Genomic DNA, 24,193 nt, shown 5'->3' on the forward strand with positions numbered 1-24,193 from the left:
TCCTATTTAAATCACTACTTGTTTTGCAACCTTAATAAAGTTCGCTCTATGTAATTCTAGTTTACAGCCTATGCAATCAACCTCTTAGGAATTCTAAAAGCCCTAAGAAGGTAATATTTGTTCTGCAAAATGACTTTGATAAAAGGTAATGTATATACAATACTGAATTATGCAATTAAAACAATGCTAATCCCTTTTGGGTGTTTTCAACCTACATAGAATTGTATTTCGTAGAAGTGGCCAATGCCATTATGATACTTTAAAAGGTTCAGACGGAAGATGTTAGCTCATTCAGAAACCGGAAGAGAAGGAAAGCATTGCAAATGGCTTTCCTTAAAATCCCCCAAACAGAGGTACAGCCTGCTGATAAAAGGACACCGACAGCTGCTTAGTTCATTTCACAAACATGAAAAAAGGATTTTAAACTGAATTTAATATTATCTCAAATACTAATTTCCAAAGGAAATCACCAATGCTAATCTCAGTAAACACTGTCGAGTTCTGGCCCTGGATTTCAACTAGGGAGCAGTGAAACCAAACAACCTACATAGACTCTGTATTGCCTCGCTTTAAAGGTTTATTTCCTACAATTAAACTAGAAGGATAGGGAGGATATAAAATGATAAAAAAAAAAAAAGAAAAAAAAGAGAGAGAGAGAGAGAATGGCTGTAGCCTTCTCTTTCCCTAAAGTAGATGATTATACCTAGGCTTTTCCTCGAATGCTCAGTAGTAGGTAGATGTCCATAACTGACTTGAACACCTGCAGGTATAGGACTTTAAAAATCAACTCTGGAGTTCATTGTAATTTTTTTTAACCTCACACAACAGTCATTAGCTAAAGCCAGAAGAAATGCTCACCTTTATTTGTTCACTGACCAGAATACAAAACTTACAGTTATGCTTAAAGCATCACTGTGAGATTTCTATAATAACTGAAAAATTCTCAAACACCAGACAGAGGGTAAAAGGCTCAAATTTTACATCACTGCAAATCCACTGAAATCTAATTATCAATATGATGTAAGTGGACTCTCTGGCTGGAACCTGAAGGTGAGATGCAAGGCTAGAAGGAATTTTTGTTTTGAACCGAATCAAAATCCTTTTTTTTTTTTTTTTTAAGTAGTTTTAGTTGCCAAGCAAAATTTGACATTTGTAATATATATGGAACATTATTTATCAACTATCATTATGGACTCAAAGTTTTCTGATTTTTCCCCCCAGAAATCTGACAAATCTACCAACAAAGAAAAAGAACCTTCTCTTACACATTCTGGAATTCATTTTAAGATGTTTTTGGTTTTTTAAAAATATGCATACCAGGAAGGATTTTTGTTTTGTTGTGTTACGTTTTCTAATGAACTTTTTATTTTGGAATGATTTTTTTATTTATGTAAGTGTTGCAAAGATAGTACAGAGAGTTCCATATACTTTTCGAATTATTCCCTGCCAGGTCATCTTCTCCCATAACTAAAGTATATTTACCAAAACCAAGAAGTTAACATTAGTACATTGCTATTAACTAAATTACAAACTTTGTTTGCATTTTGCAAGTTCTTCCACTGCATTTATAGCATCCTTTAAAAAAAAAAAAAAAAAAAAAAAAGTCTCACCCAAAACACCTGCCTGGATTTGGCACTTGACTTACTAACTTCAGATAGGAAAGTCACTGCCATGTGATTGCTAGGGTTTCTGAGTACAGTTACCCAAGATGGACATTTTACAGCTACCCCTGTGCCAAATGTCAGACTGTATCCCTGTAAAGTAGGTGACAAGGAAGTACTACAACTCCAGGTAGCAAAACAGAGCCTAGGTCAGTACTACAGATGGTTGTGGTGGAAGAAACATTTTAAAATATGCCTTACACTCAAGCACAATTAGTTCCTGATGATGAAGATGTTGTTATAAGTGCTTTTAGTGTCATATCAAGTGGCCCAACTCCCTTGGGCTCTGGCAGCAACTAGTCTATAACACTGTATAAATAGACACTCCCATGTAATTAAAATGATTACAACTACTCAAGATGCATGGGTGAAAAGTTTTATAGAAGAACTGGCAATTACTGTGGTCATTTTGGATTTGCTTAAGTTTAGAGCATCATTTGTCCTTAAAACATAACCGTGCATGTTCCCTGAATTCATCTGTACTTCTGACAATCACAGTTCCAAGTGGCCACGACTGTAGTCCGGTGGGATCAGACATAAATGATCGCAAACTATAGTGACAGACATTTCCACTCAGCAGCTCTACAATTAGGGCTTCGAACTCCATCTGCTTAGAGTGCCTCTCTCACGAGCAAGACCCCCTGCCACTGGAGACACACTTCCACTGCAACTCACTTGGAATCAATATATTTCTATACAGATATATATTCTAACACACCATATCTCCATTAATCACATCCCCTACCTTCAGCCTTTCTCTTTGTATTTCTAAACAAGATCTGGGGAAACTATATCAAGGGTTCACCTGCTATTAGCTGGTAATTTGTTCCTCTATCCAAAGTGTCATAAGAATTGGGCGCTAGATACACTCCTTAGTAGATTCAATGGCAGGTTCTCCACTGAGTAGTGCTGAGGGGCCCATAAGGGGGATGATTTCTCTATTGTTCTTTTCTGAGAGTCAAACTCAATTTCATTCATGCTCCATAGAGTGATAAGTTGGGAATTTCTGAGGGTTGGAGCAGAAAGATAAAACAGCTTTGTGTCAGGTGCAAGGTAATTATTTTGCCAGGGTTTCTGTGCTATTTGTTTTTATTCCCTGTGTTTTCATTAACAGTTAATGAGTTTCCCCCCTTAATTCTGAAACAATAGCGTGGCCACTAGAAGTTGGTTTTTTTCCTGCCATGGATTCAACCAGCTGTTGCAGCTCCATAAACTTTATGGAGAAGTGCATTAAACTGCTAAAAACTTTCATTTACTAACTCAATTCCAAGTAAAGCAAGGGAAAAATGAACCATGATGTTCGCCTTGTAAGTATTCTGACTCACAGCAAACTCATCTAGTCCTGAACTTGCAGGTACTACTTAGGGACAGAAATAGGGCATAATGACAAGTGTACCAAAGAAATGAAAAAAAAAAAAAAAAAAAAAAAAAAGACAGAAAGATGTTTAAGCATTTAAAAAAATACAACAGAATATAAGAACCAATATAACAGATAAAACATACAAATATGTTTGCTTATTCAATATGTAAAGGCCCAATAGGTTTTTTTCATATTAGTGTAAGACATCATTTTTTACTTCTCTTCTAATTAATTATGAGCTATATTATAAAGACTCTCCACACCTGCAACCAACTATTTATGTGGTATGATTAGGAACTTTCTAGAGTTTGCTATTATTTTACCACATTTCTTCGAATTATCTAAGGAAATTGATATAATTAATTAATTTGTAATTTTACAATTAATGTAAAAATATCTGAAAATTTTTAATAATTTTTTATTATTGTTATTTATTATTGCTCTTGGAAAGGAACACAAGACTTCCTACTCTAATATTTAAGAATCCATGAGACACACAGCTTCTTCTTTAAACTAATAAATCCTCACTAAATTCCTATAAATAAAACTCCCTGATCCAAATCCAGTTAGTTTTCATGCTTGATAACATTAATATTGCCAGATTTTCATGGACCAATTTAATAGTAATGCAGTTCCCAAAGCTGAACTGTAGTAAGATTAGCAAAATGACGGCATATTATTCTTTATTATAACCATTCACCTAAGTTTCTGAATCTAACCCCAACTAAAGAAATATGTTAGGTACACATGTGGCCAAATATGTGAGATGTCACTTACATGTAAATACATCACAGAGCACATTTGCAACACCAGAGCTAAAGTTCTCTCAATACTTCTGTTATAAATTACACACCATTTCTGCACATACTCATGCACTAGAAAATGTATGGTGTTTCTCACAGAACATCTCAGAGGCTTCACTGATTTCTAAATATCCACTTGGACGTGCGTGGTTAGTTCTTGTGATTAATCCATGTATAGTGAAGGTCTCAAATTTTTCTCTGTTCTATACAGTCTTTCTGCCCATCTTTTTCCCCCCTTCTAAAGTCATCCATAACTCGATGTTTAAATATTCTCTTTTTTCCCCTCAAGGCCCTAGCAGTGAGTGTAATAGTCCTGAATGTCATTAACCCTACAGAACAAATGATAGGCCAGGTAAAGAAAGTTTTCATTTATCATTCTTTTAAAAAGTTGCTCCAACTAGATCTTGAATGTTCAAGGCATAAATTGTGCCTAAGACTAAGTATGCTAGCTTATGATACTGTTTACTGATTATAAAATCATACTAAGAATAACAGACTTCTTAAGAGCCTTCAGAGATAACATTTGCAGAGAATGGTACAGTCTTAAAGGTCAGAAATGGAACCAAACTATAGACATCCAAAGTGCCTATCACTACAACAGAACCTGTGACTCTAACAACTAAAGGCTATGTGGCCATAGCTTAATAATATTCTCAAATGGACTGCATCCGTCAGTGTTGGGTTGGGCAGGAAAACACCCATCCCCATTGAAAAGGTCTATTCCTTGCTCCCTCCTTCCAAGAAAAGGGTCTCTCGTGGTGTAGTTTTTCATTTTGACCAGTAGGGTGAGCTGCAGCGTGTAGCATCGTCGGAGAGAGAGAGAGAGAGAGAGAGACAGAGAGAGAGAGAGAGAGAGAGAGAGAGAGAGAGAAGTAGCCACAGAGAGAGAGAGAGAGAGAGAGAGAGAGAAGTAGCCACAGAGAGAGAGAGAGAGAGAGAGAGAGAGAGAGAGAGAGAGAGAGAGAGAGAGAGAGAGAGAGAGAGAGAGAGAGAGAGAGAGAGAGAGAGAGAGAGAGAGAGAGAGAGAGAGAGAGAGAGAGAGAGAGAGAGAGAGAGAGAGAGAGAGAAGTAGCCACTGTGAGCACTCCAGCTCCTTCCCTTCTCCCTTCAGAAAATGCTGAGATTTTAAACCCTTCTTAGTTTTCACATAAAGGCACAACTCCTGGATATTAACACACTGGAGGGCTGGCAGCAACGAATATAAACCAGATAATTGTGTATGTGACAACACACACTTCATAAAGCAAATCACAGCCTGTCAGCAATCATTCTGGCTTTACACTAACACATTCCATCTACCACCATTATTGTTCAACTGGTACTAAAATAGAACCTGCTGAGTTGGAATATTTTCAATAGTAATGAGATTTTGACAGAATTCAAAACATGTAAACCTAGGCATTTGGTAGTATGTGGATAAAGATGTTATAAAACAAATGCATCCATCATTGAGCAATCAGGCAACCATAACCTGGAATTATTGTTTGTGGTTTGGTTTTCTTTGGACCACTGTATTTTCATGCCTAATTCTTATTACAAAGTTATTCAATTGAATTGAATTTTCAACATATTTTGACTTGCAGGAGAAAGTCAGCTATAATAATAAAAGCATGATAACTAACTGAACTCTTACTAGTTACAGGCTCTGGACTAGGGCTCTTAAGTATTATCTAATTTAATCCTGTAAGTAATCCTGGGGTATATTATTATCCCAAAGATGCAGATGAAAATATTGAGACACAGAAAAGGTGGTTTAATCAAAGTCCCCAAAGTGACTCATAAGTGCTACATCCAGGCTTTGATCTCACCTTGTCTGATCAAAATTCTTGTCCTAATACATTGAGGTGTTTGGGCACCAAGTCTGCAGGTTTTATAAATAATGATCATTATTCAAAGGCAAAGCATACTGAATGACAGCCAACATCTTGAATTTACATCTTTAATTTATTGATTAGTATTATTTTACTTCAGTAAAGTAAGTCTACAATCAAAATATAAATTCTTCTTAGTAGTAATAACAGCCAAGTCATGTTAGGTATGGAGACTGGAGCTGATAGACAAAGCCGAATATGGCCAAGGAGGAAGTAGTCAAACCCACAGCTCAAATTTATTATTTATTATAGTAGTATTTATTATAGTAGTATTGGTGTAGTGATTTTTAAAATATCACTTTTGGCATGAATTTCATGCTTACAAACTTTAATACAACTACTTTGGGCTTAGTTGTATCAATATATAGAATTTTTCTAGTACTTTTGTTTTTGTTGTTTGATTCTGTGGGATCCTAGGTATTTTGACCCAGCTTAACAGAAAATGAACCAACAGTGTTCCATACCTAAATATAGCTTGGAACTGGCTTGGTTAAAGAATGTTTCCTTTCTGGCACCATTATGTTTTAAGTCTCAGACTAGAAAAAAATCCTTTGAAAAATATGATGCCACATTAATGCAGCAATTTTATTATTATTCATTTCCCTTGCTCGCTCTCCAACTTCCCCTTTCCTTTCTCCCTAACAGCATATTACAGTGAACCTTAGCACCCATTTATAATCCTGCTGCATTCTTGGGTCAAATATGCTCCAACTGGGGAGCCAACACAACTTAGAAAACTTCTTGAGAGAAACTGTAAGGCTAGATGAATTCAAAAGCTTTCACTTAAAAAAATATGAGACTCTATGTTCTCCAGGCTATTAGTCAATATAAGAAAATTTTACAAAAACTGAGGAAATAAAACAAAACATAATAAAGAATGGATTATAAGTAATATTTGCAGTCCTGAAAATGTGAAACAACTTTCAACATACTGTAGAAAGGATGAGTTTTCTTCATGAGTAACATAGACCCTCAATACCTTGAAAGTTACAGGTAAAGGGCGACAAGATTCTGCCTTCCTATGCCATACCCCATCCTGAGCAGGGATTCCTGTTCCTGAATGTCACTGGTATGTAATGACATTAACGAAAACCAAAACCTCTCACTGTTGACATTGTCAGTTCAATGTTTGATCCCCTGGAACAGAAGTTTCAAGTGGAGAAGTATCTCCTTATTTTTAAATTTTATTTTTCCTTTTGTATTGAGGCAGTGTTAATACAAGTTAAGTGCACGGATCTTAAGGGTGAGAGGTATCCCTTTTAAGTTTAGGAAGATAACTCTTAGAGATGAATTGTGACCAATAACTTTTTAAGGCTGGCAAGTGTGTGTGTATGAATTTACATCCACTGACAAGGCCAATTAGGGTCACAAGATTGGTTCCTCCACTATTTGCCTCACTAAAGTCAGCAGAAACTGGAAGCTTTATTCTATATGTAACATAAAACCCCTTGCCCAAGACTTAAAAAGTCCCTTTCCCATATTAGTGATAATTCAGCCATCCTGGCAAACAGGTTTCTGAGGGAAGTGTGTGTTGGTAAGAAGCTAAATGAAAAGTTAATGCTTCCTAGTAGAACTGGACCCACCCATCACATTATTTAACCTTCAAATATCATGCAAATTCACTGGGCTTCAAGTCCGGAGGTTTAACCTATTTCCCCACACAAACACAAAAAAATTAAAATAAAAAAAATTTGTAAGAACCAAAAAAGTTTGCATTCAAATTAACTGTACTTTCCTCTCAATAATTTGTGATCGGAACATAAAAAAATTGTTAAGAGGTAGAATTCCTGATGAACATCTATTCTTCGGCTAAAATCCTATGTTCACAAACTACATTCTTCACCTGATTTTCCATGTTGGCCTAGGATTAATACTGTCCAGGAGAAATAGTTTGCAAGTTTTTTTTCTTAGCAAAAGTCTTCCTGGTTAAGTAAATAAACTTAATACAAGAACCAGAAGCTCTATGAACTTTTATGAATGAAAAAACTTGGACTGAGATGGGGTCAGAGAAGGTACTCATTATCAGTTAATATGGATATCATACAATACTACGGTATTTTATAATTTATTTTAAAACTCATCTTAAGTGATAAGTCTACTCAGCACACCTATACATACTGCCAGTTATGAATAAATGCATTTCAAACATTAAACAATAGAGAACACTATTATTTTATCCCATCATCAGAGCCTTGCCCATCAATTCATATTTTAAAATAAATAGGGGAAAAACTTAAGTGGATTTTAAAAATTACCAAATCACAATTCTACTGAAAAAGAGCTCACAACCATGTTACACTCTTAATTTTTTGTAAGTTTTTTTACTTTAAAATTTTTTTTTGTTTTTAGTTGTAGATGGACACAATACCTTTACTTTATTTATTTATGTGTTGCTGAGAATTGAACCCAGTGCCCCATGCATGCGCTCTACCACTGAGCTACAACCCCAGCCCCTGTAAGCTTCTTTATTAAATAAAGCATGCCCAGAGCAAAAATTTCAAACATTACAAGAAGGCACATAATGAAAGTTTATCTTCTCTCTCTGGTCTTGGTCCTTTCTCTCCACAGGCATCCACTATGAGGCTTCTTGGATAACTTATGAACTTTCTATCCAAATATAACAAGTGCCTCCCTGCAAGTAGCATGTCTTTTATTCTTTTCAACAAATGGTAATATTTGTTCTGTTCTGTACCCTGCATTTCTTCTGAATCATCTCTCTTGGTGATTGCTCCAGATCAGCAACATGGATCTATTATTTCAACATTTAAAAAAAATTGAAACAATGCAAGCACATGATGAAAATTAAAATAATACCAAAGAATATAAATAAGGAAGAGCCTTTCTACCATTGATACCTGTATCCCCTTGAAAGAGGTGACCACTGTTAACAGGTTCATATATATCCTTCCAAAATTATTGTACACACAAAATCATGTGTGTGTGTGTATACATATGTGTGCGTACATGTGTGTGTTCACAGAGAAATAAACTATACATTGCTTGTCCAAATTGCCTTTTTCACCTAATAGTCCCTAGAGAACATATGTCATATGTATTTTTTCTTTAAATTGTATTAGATGAATGTAGCATAATTTATTTAACAAGTTCCCTATTGCTGGATATTTAGATTGTTAGGAGTCTTTGCTATTCCAAACAATGTTACAATGAACATTCTTATACAAAATATATTGTGCAGGGAATATAGATACTGATTTTAGAGAATACAGAATGAAAGTAAAGTTTTTTTTTTTTCCTTATGTCTCAATATTATCTTCTCCAGAGTAGGACATTTACAAATGACATAAAATCTTAGAGGATTTGGGGGTGTGACTCAGTGGTAGAGTGCTTGCCTAGCATGCATGAGACCCTGGGTTCAAACCCCAGCACCACAAAATGATTTTATGAATAAATGCACTTCAGAAGTACCTTTTTAAAAATCTTAGAAAAATTCAGCTTCCGATAGGAAAAAAAGTGAGTCCTTTTGTTATAAAATTTTTACTATTTTTGTCAGTAGTTGCAAAACAATTACTGCATTAATTTAAAAACCTATCCACTCTTAAAAATCTGACCAGTCGATGTATAGGAAGTAAAATATTTGAAAAGGTATCAAAGTCAGTAATTAATTTCAAAAACAGTTTGTGTATGTATCCACTTTCTACAGATTAATTTGTATAAAATGTAGCAAATAAGGAAAGGGGAAATGCCTACAGGAAGTTAAGCCACAAAAGCAGCTGTCAGATTGTTGATGTTAAAACTTTGGATCAAAGCCAAAGGCAGGAGTATTTGTCCTGTGCACATTTTTCCCTTATTAATTCCCCACAAGACATGGAAAAGATGCTGGAAGATTTCTTTTTAAAAAGTAGTATAAGTTAGGGTATTCTAGGTTCATAACCAACACTTGTGTTTATAAAATATTAGCATTCCAGGAATAGTGATAGAAAGATACTTAACAATAAATTACAAGTATTGTAAATTCAGACTTTTTCTTACATTTGCAAACACGTCATAAATTTGGGCTGTGTTTCTTTGTATAAATCCTACTTACAACTGTGCTAAAACCTTTTGGCATGAATGCAAAGAGTATTTTCATAAATAAAACCTAGTAAAATCACTGTACACTTCATTAATTCAAAAACACTTCTCTTCAACTTCAAAGGAAACCCCCCTCTTTTGTGTGTGTGTGTAAAGATGGTGTTTCTTTGCTGCTTTAATGTTTTGCTTCTTGTAGTTGTCATAACTACATACTCCAAGTATGTGATCGTAAGGGTTGAGAAGTTAAGTGACATTCATGCTTCCATTCAACATGCCTCAGACATTATAGAGCAACAAGCCCATAAATCTAACCCTTGAAGTGCCTACAAATAAAAACCCTGTGCATGCACCCTATAAAAGCAAACCCTACAGATACATACATGTGAGTTACATGGCCCTACATCATGGGTGGAATGAATAATTTTATGGAAAGATTTGTGAAATAAACATTATCACAGCTCCATACGGGTATTTACCTGCAGAGCCCTCCTTTGAGACATAAAAATAATACTTGTTACCACTTTAGAATTACTTGCTACCAAGTGGCAAGCACTCCTCCTGAGTTCTTATGCCATTATAACTCATTACAACTTATAACTGCACAGGAGATATTAACAGGATTTTATACATGAGGAAGCTGATGCTTTTAGAAGTTCTATCACTTGGCAAAACTCACAAAGCTTGAAAGAAGAGGAACTGGGAATCCAGTTTGAGTCTTATTTCAAAGCTCATGCTCTTTTCATCATAAAACATAGACATGAAACAACAATTTAAAGAAACAGTTCACTATTTACATATTTTGTACCCAGATACATAAAGTTTCTCAAGCTTTAGTGTACTACATTTCATGATGGAAATAAAAGAATGATCTCACATTCCAACCTGAATTTATTTCTCTTTTATCTTTGCATTGTGAGAATTTTACACATGTACAATAGTAGACAGTACAGTGTAATAAACCCGTATATACATCATTGTGCTTCAACAAGTGTCAATTTATGACAAATCTTGTTTCGTCTTTACCCAATCCTGCTTCTTTATCCTCTCTCATATTATTTACCAGACTTTATCTTTAAATATCACAGCAAATCTCCCTCTAAAGACTCTTTTTTTAAAAAAACCTAACCATAATTACATTGTCATACCTAAAACAATTAACAGCAGTTTCTTAATAACACAAAATAACCAGTGTTTAATTCCTAATCCTCTCATAGACGTCATTTTAAATAGTTTGTTTGACTTAGATGCACATAAAAGCCATGCACTTGTTGATAAGCTTCTTAAATCTCTTTTAATCTATAGGCAATGTGGCTTTTTAATAACATTTCCTTTATTCACTTTACACTCTTTGCTTTTGTCAAGCTATATTTTTAGACATTAATTTACTTTGACATGGATATAGGTTTGCCTTCACAAAATCAGATTTTTTTAGATACAAAGTAAATTTTTTTGATCTTATAATATACTGGATAATTTTCTCAGAAGTCTTTTACACCATCCATGTGGATCTTTAAACTGGCAAACTGCACTGGCCCATGCGTTCCACTATCACAAATGTGATATGAGTGACCTTTGGACAAAAATAAAACCTCATTATATATAATCACAATATTTGCATAGTCTCTCCTAAATTTTTATTTAAATATTGTGTCATTTATTTTAAACTCTGGATCAATGCTGGGAAATTCTACCTAATATTCATGAATATATTTTGCAATATAAACATTATAACTTACAAGTGAAATTTTGATTTATTAAATGAAAAATGTCAATAATTAACTCATTTTATAAGAGGGGGAAACTGAAGCAAAATGAAAGAAATCAGTTTGCTCCATAATTTTAAAGTGCATTCATCAAATTTAAAGGGCAAAACTGATATTGTTATTTCAACAGCAGACCAATATCATCTTTCAAATATCTGATTACTGTAATGACAACAGTTCTATGACAAAGATTCCATTGATTTTTTTTTAACTTTAAGTGGAAAATTAAGTATAAAAAAGGGTGTTTTTTGTTGTTGTTGTTTGTTTCTTGTTTTTTGGTAACAGAGATTGAACCCACATGCACTTAACCACTGAGCCATATCCACAGCCCTTTTTATATTTTAATTTGAGACAGAGTCTCGCTAAGTTGCTCAGGGCCTTGCTAAATTGCTGAGGCTGCCTTGAACTTGTGATCCTCCTGCTTAACCTCCCAAGCCTCTGGGATTACAGGTATGCACGATAGTGTCTGGCAGAAAAAAAGTTTTTAAAGTGAGCAGAACTTGAATTATCAAAGTAATCCTATGTCTTAGTGTAAAATAAAAAAATGTTTTCATCTTCTCCAATTATATTTAAGCTCATTAAAAGAACTCTTCCATTTATGTTCTCTCTACATTAAAGTAATGTATTCTGGGGATTATGGTTTATTTTCCCCGGGTTTTTTCATTTTTAAATGAACATCATTTAGGAAGTTTATAGTGAGCTAATAAGAAAATTTGGGTGGAAATGTGAGGGAAAGGAGTATCATTAACATATCATGATTATAGATCCAGGGCTGCGGATATAGCTCAGTTCGTAGAGTGCTTGCCTGTCAAGTACAAGCTCTGGGTTCAATCCCTGGCACTGCAAAAAAAAAAAAAAAAAAAAAAAAAGAGAGAGAGAGAGAGAGAATGATTATAGATCCAAACTACATTTTCTCACTGATTACTATGTCCAGGTACCATGCTAGATGCTAACACACATTAATATTAATCCCCAACACTCCTGCGGAGAGACAGGGAAACAGCCGTGAAGAGTATGGGCTTTGAAATGGGTATGGGGTTTCTTATTGGGAGGTGAAAATATTCTGAAATTAGGTAGTGAGGGTGGTTGCCCAACTCAGTGACTATACCAAAACTCACTTGTGTACTTTAAAGGCATGAACTTGTACATTGGCCATGCCTTGTACATTTTAAAGGCATGAACTTTATGATACATGGATTATATCTCTCTGAAAAATGCATGTAAATCCTTACCAAAAGGACCTACAAATAATGGATCTTCTGTTTAAAAACTATTTTCCTTCCAGGCATCAGAACTGATTTAGCCCAAATACCTGAAGAACCTAAGTATGTATTTAGACAAATTCACACAGTTAATAAAATAAATTCCATCACAATGTCTTTCTAAACAGAGATTCCTGTCACAGTTAAAAATGCTAGCAAAGTCTAAGCCATCACTTCTGCCCTTTCTCACTTCCATCCCAACATTATCTAGTTTTCTAGGGTTTTCTAAATTCTTCTGCCAGTGGTTCTCTTTCTTACATATTCCTATTCTTCTCATAATCCTAAATTGTCCAGTAGAGTCTTGTATACTTATATAGACCAGTTATTTCTCCCACTCAGCCTACCAGTTTCTGAAACACACCATCACATAAGAGCTGATCGAAACAGGGAAATGCAAGTCAAAGTTATACTGATTTCATCTCACTCCTGTTAGAATGCAGAAAATACAAGTAATAAAAAAATGCTGGTGAGGATGTGGATGTGATACTTATACATTGTTGGTTGACTGCAAAATAATACAACCACTTTGGAAAGCAGTATGGAGATTCCTGAAAAGTCTAGAATGGATCTACTGTATGATCCTGCTATCCCACTCCTGAACTAAAATCAGGATACTATAGTGATACATGCATACCAATGTTTATAGCTGCACAATCCATAATACCCAAGATATTGAACCAGCCTAGCTGTCCCCCAATGGATAACTGGATAAAGAAAATATGGTATATATACACAATGGAGTTTTACTCAGCCATGAATAAGAATGAAATTATGTCATTTGCTAGTAAATGGACACAACTAGAGAACATCGTGCTAAGTGAAATAAGCCAGACACAGAAAGTCAAGAGTTGAATGTTCTCTTCCATATGTGGAAGCTAGAGAGAAATAAAGAGTTTAAAAAGGTGGGTGGGGGCCATGGATCTTTTGAAAACAGAAGGGAGAAGAACAGTGGAGTAGAGGAAGGGGAACAAGGGAGAGGAAGGAAGGATGGGAAAGGGGAGGAACAGCAGAATGAAAGTAATCCAACAATGTCAGGTACATATGTGAACATGTTGCAATGAATTCCATTTTTTCTTTTTGTATAAGTATGATGCACCCATTAAAAAAATATTTTTTAAATGGCAATTTTCTCTCACCATTCCATAAAACATCCAAAGAAGAAGAAAGGTTAGGGTAAAAAATGTGGGGTTTTCTACTTGATCTTTCCTTACATTTACTTCCAGATGAGCAAAGATTTTGCTACATATGTTCAATCATTGTGGAGAAAAAATACAGTTTTCCGTCCTAAATAAACCATTTTCAATTCCCTCCTTGGCTGCTCTACCACTGCCCTCCCTTTAAGAGAGAAAGAGTGTGTAGAAGTGGCCCTATGTTGGAAGCTGACTGCAGGGCCACCATTACAAGAACCTGGTAAGATATGCCCTTGCCTTTTTAGTCCCATAGACTCTCTTATGTTGAGCTCCAAAATTATTTTCTCTTCTCAACACATTATTATACCACATCTCTGACACTGATTCCTTATTTCTCCTTTGGTAATTAATTTTATCCTCACAGTTCCACTCATTTCTGCCAGTTCACAATCACATCCTGCCCCCTGTGGATTTTGGTTAACATCTGTTAAACCCTGAACTATAGGAGCATTCTCTGAATAGTGCATTTCACATTTTGCAATGCAAACTGCTACATTATTACATATAATTCTCTATTGCTGGATCTACCTTCTCAGCTATAAATGCTTTAGAACACTGAGGTATATCAGAACACCACATTGCATTATTATAGATAGTATGAAGTTCTCTAATTCTAACTTATAAGAGTCAAAGAAGGTTTTAAACATACAAGATTTTTATTTCTTAAAATTGGTTTTTGAAGAAACCCTCATGTAGACTTGAACGAAATATGAGCTAGAAAATGAAAATTTTATAAAACTAGCATCCTCACTTACCATTTTAATTTCTTTAAGGTATTCCTGCTCACTAAGATTGGATATATTTAACAACATTATGAAAATAAAAAGTACTAAAAAGTTTACAATTGGTTTTTTAAAGTTATAGAGCAAAACAGCTCATGAAGCAATTTTCGTATTTGGTCTAAAACTCTGATTCTCTGAGGGAAAAAACCCTCCATTTATAATAATTTTAGATAATTAATATTCAGGATGATGTTTCTGACATTCTCAACCAGATGACTAAAAAGAAGGAATGCATATAGTACTTTAGAAACCTCCTCAAACTGTTTGGATTAAAAATATATATATTCTAATTTTAAACCTTTTAAAAATGTGTTTTAATCCTGGCTTTTTTTTTTTTTTTAATTTTGCGCACAGCTGTCTGTTGTACTTTTTAGAATCATGCCAGATGCTGGGTTCATCAAGCAAAAGCAGGAAAACAATGGTTTGAAAGCAATTAGAAGCACCAAGGCTGCAGTGAGACTCATATTAAAATGTGATAACACTGTTCTAGTGGGAATTTCAACACTGCTCTGTTTCTGACATTTCTCTGCTGCCAGACAGACTATGTGGAAGGGCACTGTGATCGAGGATGAAACATCGTGGAATTTATTTCTGGAGCAAATGAAGGATTAGCCGAGTTGGAACCCACCCAAGGTTTTTATTATGGACTCGGCTACCAGTTTACTTGAATGCTACTGGATCCTGTTGGCATCTAGCAAAGCCTAAGGGAGAAAAGCATATTATAGTTTTGGTTTTGTAAAATAATCTAGCAACCATCCACTCAGAAGGCAGAAGCACAGAGCCTCTTGTTGCTAAAAAGCAGGGCAGGGGGGCCCAGCAGGATGAAGGTTAATTAACCACTCCACTAACTTTCTTCAGAAATGGCTAGTACCACTCCGTGAAGAAGCACAGATAGAAGAGATAGAAATAAACAATACCACCTACACATTTTTAGTATAAAATCATTCATGGTCACAGAGTACTCACCTTGGGGCTGAAAATCCCAACAGTATCTGAAATATGAGCAGAAAAAAAATGGAAATAAGTCAAACTTATATTTCTCAATTTTGGTTGACATACAGTAGCAATAACTTGTAGTCTAAAAACCTTGATAGATACTTGGTTAAATTTACAGGTCAAGGCCAGGGGTTCAATCTCCAGCACCACAAAAAAAAAAAAAAAAAAAAAAAAAAAAAAAAAATTGCAGGAAAATGGGTGGAACTAGAGGGCATGTCAAGCAAAATAAACCAGACTCAGAAAGGTAAGTACCATAAGTTTTCTTTCATATGTGGAAACTAGTAGGGAAAAAAATGAGGGGTGGTATATATGAATATATAAAATAAAGGGATGCCACAAAAGTAAAAGGAAGACCAACAGGGTAGAAGAAGAGGATGGGGGAGGGAGGAGGGGAGAGTAAGGGGAGGCCCCTGGGGAGTGAAATTGATGAAATGATGTTATATGCATGTATCAATATGTCAGAAGCCACAAAGAAACTCACCATTCTGTACAATTAACATGCACCAATAAAAATAAAGAATTGATTACTGACCAAAGCCAGTTTTGTCTGAGAAAAACACGAGTTAGGCATCATCCCTGAGATGTGAAAGATTCTAAAGGTTTAAACACTGCACTGATTCAGTGCAACTCCTAGACTATTGTGATTTTAGAGCTAGAAAGGTCCTAGGAGGAAACTTAACAGCGACTCGTAGTTTCTCATCAGGAGCGCTATGAGCCTTGAGCAGGAGGGTTCTTTGCTGAGATATCCTGAACTGTGTTCTACAGGAACATTAGCATCACTCGTCCTGGACAGCAAGGACGGTGCCACTCCCAGTTGTTATGACAACCAAACCCACCACAACCTCCACCACATCCTTAAATGCCTCTGACACCTAAATTTTTCACTTTACAGATGAAACATGAAGAGTTGACTCAGGGTTGTCTAATATTTTAGTGTATGAGCCAAGAATGGTGCCCTTAGATCCATTCCCTCTCCTCTGTTATTTTGTGAAATGACTGGCAATATTGACAGTCCTTGAAGTCTTCAACTAACAAAACAGCAGTAGTAGAAAGGATCATTTGCAAATCACTTATTTGGAACCTAACTTGCATTTTTTTTTTCCTACAGAAACACTGCTGCACGTGATGGTGACCCACAAAAGTCCATTGTACTTTGGATCCCATTTCCTCCTGCCTTCACAGGAACCTTACATTTGTCTATCGTGATTTTTCTTTTGTGCATATTCAACCTCTTCCTCTCAACTTGGTCCTTTTCATCAGCATTTATGCCCATATCAAAATAAAGCAGATGAGAATATCACATTTCTCATCTGCCACCCCATTTCCCTTCATGTCACAGTGAAACATTCAGAAGCATCCTCTCCATTCGCTGTCTTTATTCCTACACCTCCCACTCCTCGGCTTACCAGGCTCACAGTCATTGCACCTTAATTCTTGCTTTGTACTTAAGATCTCTATGTTACCAACAGAACGGAGATTTTCTATCTTCTTCTTGGCTTCTCAGAATGCATAGCTGAGCTTTTTTGTTCCCCTGAGAAGGTCCACAGTTTTTATCAAATTCTTAAAAGGGTCCATAACCCACCGGAGGTTCAGAAAAAAGGCATACTCAGGAGATAAAGGTGTGTTTTCCGGTACATACATGTGGCTGAAATTATGTTTGGCCACATTAGGGAGGAACATAGTCCAGTGAGTATTTAGGTTATTTCTTCACCGTGTAAAATAAAACTTCAGAAAACGGGGAGGAAAGAGGTCACTGCAGAGGATGTTGCCGTAATCCAGAGGTTAATTTGAGGGAAATTAACAGAGATGAGATGGAGAAGGTGCAAAAGAAGCCTGATGATCCCTTTTCCTTGATTTTCTCCCTTTCCGGGACATTTTTGGGCTGACAATAAGGTGAAGGGAAATGTAAGATGACCTGGGTTAGAGGGTAGGGAAAGGCCAGCCCAGCTTTGTAGTGGAAATAAGGGAGGGAAGGAGTGGAGGTAGAGGCGGGAAGTGGAAGCTTCACAGCTAGGGAGAAGGGGTTGGCCTCTCAACGCTACAGCACATGGAAATTAGAACTGGCTGAAACTTAAGTAAGTTATATGTAATGGTAAGATGGGTCTACCTCCATCTGGCAGATGGTGTTGATTCCCAGGGTACAAAACTCCTTCCGCCAAACACAACACATTCAGCAAATCATCAGCCAGAAAGCAATTTTCCATATTCTGCTATTCTTCTTCTCTTGAGGCATTGCCCTAGCCTTCATTTCTTATCATTAGCCAACTTCTAATCCAATGTGAATAGAATTGAGGGTGTGAGCATGTGCATACACACAAGCACGCGCGCACGCACACACACACACACACACACTCCTCTCTCTGAAACGTTAATGATGGCAACAGCAGGAACTTTGCTAACCAATATTATTCTCACTTATTGACCCCAGCGGCAGGGGAGGGGGGTGGTTGGTGTGTGTGGTGGGGGTACTAACCTTGCAGTGGCAGCTAAAAGACCAACTCCAGGCAAATTGTTAAATAGGTAAAATAGGTTATTGATGATCTCAGCCTTTTATGTGTTTTTCTCTCCTACCAAAATTATCACTTCAACCAACATGGATTTTCTGTTCCTTTCTGTACCATGCCCTCATTTCCTGGTTCCTCTTGTTAACCAAGAAGAAAGAACATGCTATAGATTCCCATATACCAAGAGTACTGCTTCTGCCAGTAGTAGCTTTATCTTAAAGAGGTTGATTACAAAGAAAGAACTCAATTTAACAGTATCAAATAAGGTAGCAGGTCTATATAACAGGTATTAAATTTCAGAATCTGCTTTATTCCCAATAATGCTATAATTAAATATTTCTTTCAAACTCTGAGTTGGAAGATGAAAAAGTTCTGAATGTCTAACGTATGGCAAGCTATCATTAATAATACTGTATTGTATACTTGAAATTTGCTAAGAGTAGATCTTAAGCATTCTCACACAAAAAAAAGTAACTCTGTGAGGTGATGGATATATTCATTAATTTGATTGTGGTAATCATTTCTTAATGCATATGTACATCAAAACATCACACTGTACATTTGAATATATATAGATAGATATAATTTTGTCTATTGATTATTTTTAAAAATCTAACAATAAAAGTCACATGTTGAACTTGATGTAGAGCAGCATAAATAGAATGTTAGCTACTTTGGTTTTCTTTTTTTTTTTATTTTTTTTGGTACTGGGGATTGAACTCAGAAACACTTTACCACTAAGCCACATCCCCAGTACTTTTTTTTTTTTTAATTTTGAGATAGCATCCCATTAAGTTGCTTAAGGTCTTGCTCAGTCATTGAGACTGGCCTTGAACTTGCGATCCTTCTGCTGCAGCCTCCAGAGTCGCTGGGATTACAAGTGTGTACCATCACACCCAGCAACTCTGTTCTTTTTCAGGAGGCATAAAGCTATCTTGCTATGCTACTTTTTCTCCCTCTTTTCTTACTCTAAGTATTAATTAATGCTATATCCCTAAAGGAAGTTTGTATGCAAAAATAAGAAGAACAACAGAAAAACTACACATCTATCCCACAGCTTATAGAGGACACCTCTGAAAGGAAAGTACTGAAGGTGAGCAATTTCATCCCCCACTAAAGAGCACCGCAGATTATTCTCTGCTGGACACCTTCAAGGTCCTGATCTTGCCTTGTTAAACATATCCCCTGGCTGGTCTTCATCACATTCCCTATAAAGATGATGCCACACTAGAGAGTTCTGTGCTCTTCAGGAAGCATTTAGTCAAATTCCGCCAACATCTTCCAATTCTTACCTTTCGCTCTGAAAATCATTCTCTAGTCAGAGAATCCAACAAGTCTGGAACTAAAAAAAAAATCAAACCAAAATACAAAGACCACAAAAGAAAAGGCATATAAATGCACACATGCAGAGTTGTGTTTATCCTAAATGCCTCTGAGAATTTCATATCAGGCCTGTGCAGACAGATAACAAACACTTCTTTAATCTTCTCTTTGAAGCTTCAGCTTCAATAGGAAAGGGAAGTTATCATTCCTCTGCAATATCCGTACTCAACATCATCAGGTCCTTGCAAATGGTATTTGGAACTGAAAAGAGATGAGTGCAGAATGAGCGGAGAGAAAATGCTGCCCCATATTGATGATGGTTATTTTGCATTCAGTTCAAATAAACCCATCTTCACTGGTGCCTCCAAAAATGAAAATGGAAGAAAAATGCACAATGTTTAGTTTACCTATAAATAGAGTCTTGAAATTTTAGGATTAAATTACATGCAAGACAAAGTTTGCTACTTATGTTTTTAAATTAAAGATGTTGCTAAGTGAACTTTAGTTTCAGGAAAGTCCATACTATTGGGGAATCCAGATGTGAAACAGGAACTGTAGTGGTAGGAATAGTAATAATAATGCTAAGATTTGTCGAACATGTTCCAAGTCCCATATGTTAACCTACTTACTCCAAACTCTAACTCTATTATTACTCCACTTCCTAAATGAGGAGACTGAGTTATCAAGAGATTAAATAACGGGCTGGGGAGATAGCTCAGTTGGTAGAGTCCTTGCCTTGCATGCACAAGGCCCTGGGTTCAATCCCCAGCGCCAAAAAAAAAAAAAAAAGAGATTAAATAACTTGTCCATGGTTACATAGTACTAACTAAGGCAGACAAGTTTCCAACCTCAGTAACTTGTTTCTGAACAGATACTTTAATAAGAAACTGCAGACAGTCTTGAAAATATAATCTCCCATCAAAATGGTCTTTCTCTTAAGATATTTTACTATTCTAGAATAACTGAGTCACTCAGATAACAAATATTTATTGACTAGCTTCTATGGTATGTTCTTCGTTCAATGCCAAGGATGAAGTGTGACTTAAATAGATGTGGTCCATCCACAGATATATTTCATTATCATTCATACTACAAACATACTTTTCTAGCTTACTACCCAAAATTCACAGATTTCTGCTTAAAATGGTGCAAGTGACTCTACAGCATTAGATTGTGGAAAGGGGTTAACCAAAGTCTTGACCATGGAGCTAACCAATAAACATGGTTACTGGGTTTGAAGTACTCAGACCTTCACTCCCTCAGTCAGCTAATTAGATAGATCCTGGAGAAATAACCATACAACTATAACTATCTTAATATTGTTGGAAATACCTAGGAAGGAAGAATAATTCCATTTCTTAACTATGAAGTAATTAACATATTCAGCACAACCTGTGCTAGACATTGTGCTATGCATATGTTTCACATATATTATTTAATATTCATAACAACTCTAAGAGGTCAGTACTATTATTAGTCCTTATTATTATTCCCATTTTATAAATTTAGGAAGGTCAAACAACTTGACCAAGCTCACAGAGTTAAGTGGCAGAACCAAGATTTATACCCAGTTCTGCTTAGTTCCAGAGCCTAAGCTCTTAAATTCCACATTAACTCTTTTCCAATTGACTGGAATATAGAAAACAAATCTAGAACTTAAGGAAAGGTACAATTGCTTTGCTAGATTGTGAGTGTGAGGGAGTGGTTAGATCAGAGGTCTTCAACTTGGAGTCCAGAGTTTGGGCCTCAGGGGAATTCATAAACTCCCTAAAATTGATGAAAAGTAATAAATGTTTTCTGTTCTCTCGGAGAAACATCCATACATTTCATTAGTGTCAATAACTTCCCCTTTCTCCTGCACCAACCAAAAATGATAAGACCCAGTGGGGCTAGGTGAATAGACTATAATGATATTATAAAACTAGCAATCCAGAAAGGCCAACATCTGTGATATTATAAACTAGAACATTCAAACAAATTTTTTCACAACCGAAGTATTAAAAATGTTATTTTTCCCATGACTCACAGAAATTTAAAACATATCATATACTCCCTGCCTTGGGGAACAAAATCAAATCTCTTCTTGATGACTTAAGGAGGTCCAAATTTGAACTTCACTTTTGTATCAGAATGGCAGTACCTTCCAAATGTCTAGGTTGGTCTGCGATACTCAATGCTCACAGCTTCTTCTATGTCCCTCTTGACCATACCTGTTCTCTGGTGATGGCTTTCTCCAAACAGACTACAAAGACTAACACTGAAGTGTTGTTCTGGCATTCGAACTGTAATCTTAAGATTCAAAGGCATGCCTAGTTGAGCAGGGCTTCAATGTTAAGTTGACAATTACGAAAACCCCTTTACAATTGACCCTGAGCAGGGAGTCACACAGTACAGTCTGATTTATGCCCACGGAAATGGCCTTGCTGAATGATGCTAAGTTTGCACACCATAGATATTTCTTATTACCTATTTTCTCACTTGGAACGATTCATACTGATTTTGAATTCTCTTTCTACTACCAGCATCCTATCTACTTCCTTACAGAAGGAAATGGGCTAGTAGCAAAGGGTGACATGGTCAGCGACACCCAGGAACAGAGATGGGAAAAGAGCACCATCTGGTGGAAGTCTCTGGTGGAGGCATCAGAGACCTGGGACCCAGGGGTCCGAGTACCAGCTTCAGAAATAGAAAAAGGAAGGCCCTTGTGGGGAACTTTTGCCCCCTTGAGCCCTAATTCCTTCAATTCTACCAAAAGTACAAGGGTTAGAGCCTACCTACAAGGAGCTTACAATCTAGTCCAAAATATGAGATATTTATATACAGAGAAATGACAACCAAAGGCAGCAAAGAACAAATGGGATGATAACAATAAATAATATACATGCAACTCAAGTAATAGAAGGACCTGCCATAAAAAGATCCAGGGTTATTCTTTGGAATGTAAGATTCTGGGGTCTTGAGTCTATAACCATAAATTTTAGAAACCTATCCCAGGAGACAACAAAATGTTTTCCTACTTACAAAATACAATCATTACATTAAATATTTATTAAATAGTAAACAAGCAACATTGTCTGATACTGACAGTGTAACTCTTGAGCCCTCTCCCAAGTTTTTAAAAGTCCACTCCCAGACAATAAAGAAAATGAAGTTTTAAAAGAAGTTTAAAAAACAAAATGGTATTCACCACTTAAGTCTTCTAGAAAATACTTTTGCTATGTGGGGTCCTTGCCGTGATCAATAGAACATCCACCTTGCCTATGAGCAGCAAGATACCCAGAGCTCTTCTTTGTCAGCCAATAGTTCAGATTTCTCATTGCAATACAGGAAACTTACATTCTAATATGCCCTCCCCTACTCTCTAACATGAGGACAGTTTCTTCATGAATAAATCTCACTAGGATGTTTACATAGGCCCTAAACTCCCTGCATGTATAACTCAGTAAACTAATAAAAGAAAAATGATGGTTGGGTGTCTTGTGGCATACAAGTCAAGTCAGAGTTTAGAAATTGTTTTCCCCAGAAGATAAAAGGCATTCACTGAAAGTTTTGTTTGTTTGCTTGTCTTTGAGGATGGAGAAATTATGTCCACTGTGATCAATTTTATTTTTTTTTGAGACTAGAGATTGAACTCAGGGGCTCTGAACCACTGAGCCACATCCCCAGCCCCTTTTTGTATGTTATTTAGAGACAAGAGTCTCATTGAGGTGCTTACTCTCACTAAGTTGTTGATGCTGGCTTTGAACGTGCAATCTTCCTGCCTCAGCCTCCTGAGCCACTGGCATTACAGGCAAGGTGCACCATGCTTGGCTATTGTGATCAAATTTGACTCTGATGTGTTTGGGAAAGAGAGAAATCCAGAGACAATTTAAAAAGTTACTTAAGAGCAAGTGGCTCGTGCCTGTAATCCCAGTGGCTGGGAAGGCTGAGGTTCAAAGTCAGCCCTAGCAATTTAGCAAGACCTTGTCTCCAAATAAAAACTAAAAAGGGCTGGGGATGTGGCTCAGTGGTTAAGCACCCCTGGCTTTAATCCCAGGATATGGGGTGATGGAGCAAGAGAAGGGGCAGAGATTTGATTATGGACTTTGAGACAGGTTGAGAGCAGACTGTCAAAGAGGAAAGTTATACAACTTTCAGTTCCAAATTTGCACAATGGGGAAAAAAAGTGCCACTGTGTACAAAGACTCCAATGGCTACCGTATTTTAAAATTGTTGTCTCCTTGACTTCTGCCTGCCAGTTTTGTCACTTTTGGTGCTTGGAGGCCTAATATTGTTTAATATTTTTGCTGACTTCAGGTTAATAGCTACTCCTCAACCACTGAGATTCTGTTGTCTGATTGGTGAGTAACCGATGGCCCCGACTTTGTTACTGTGGCCCATATACTCATTGAAGTTTATAGCTGGAAGGACATTTGAGATCATTTAATCTAGTCTTCACTTTACAGATGAGAAAAATGAAGAAAGAACAGTTATCTGGCTGTACCATACGAGTTTGGAAGTCCACATTGTGAACCACCAGTTTATCTTGCACAGAATCAGGAGCAGGTTTGAAAATGTGGTATTGGTTTGAAAATGGAACTGTTTCTATGAAAACACTTTCCAAACCTCCTTGGGCAAACTCTTCTCAACTATCATGCCTTTGATAT

General features: G+C 36.3%; 1 protein-coding gene across 7 annotated transcripts in view; it reads right to left on the bottom strand.

The window, feature by feature from the left end:
- The window catches only part of SKAP1 (src kinase associated phosphoprotein 1), a 294,350-nt gene that overhangs the window by 193,258 nt on the left and 76,899 nt on the right, over nt 1-24,193 (bottom strand). For 4 of the 7 annotated variants that reach the window (XM_079134741.1, XM_079134742.1, XM_079134743.1 and 1 more), the window contains one exon: nt 15,691-15,716. The exons of the other annotated variants lie outside the window; for them this stretch is intronic. In XM_079134741.1, the coding sequence (XP_078990867.1) occupies nt 15,691-15,716 (26 nt within the window). The remainder of the gene's footprint in view (nt 1-15,690; nt 15,717-24,193) is intronic. 7 annotated transcript variants of the gene reach the window in all.

The sequence above is a fragment of the Sciurus vulgaris genome, assembly GCF_902686455.1.
Source record: "Sciurus vulgaris genome assembly, chromosome: 3".
NCBI classification, from domain to species: Eukaryota; Metazoa; Chordata; class Mammalia; order Rodentia; family Sciuridae; genus Sciurus; species Sciurus vulgaris.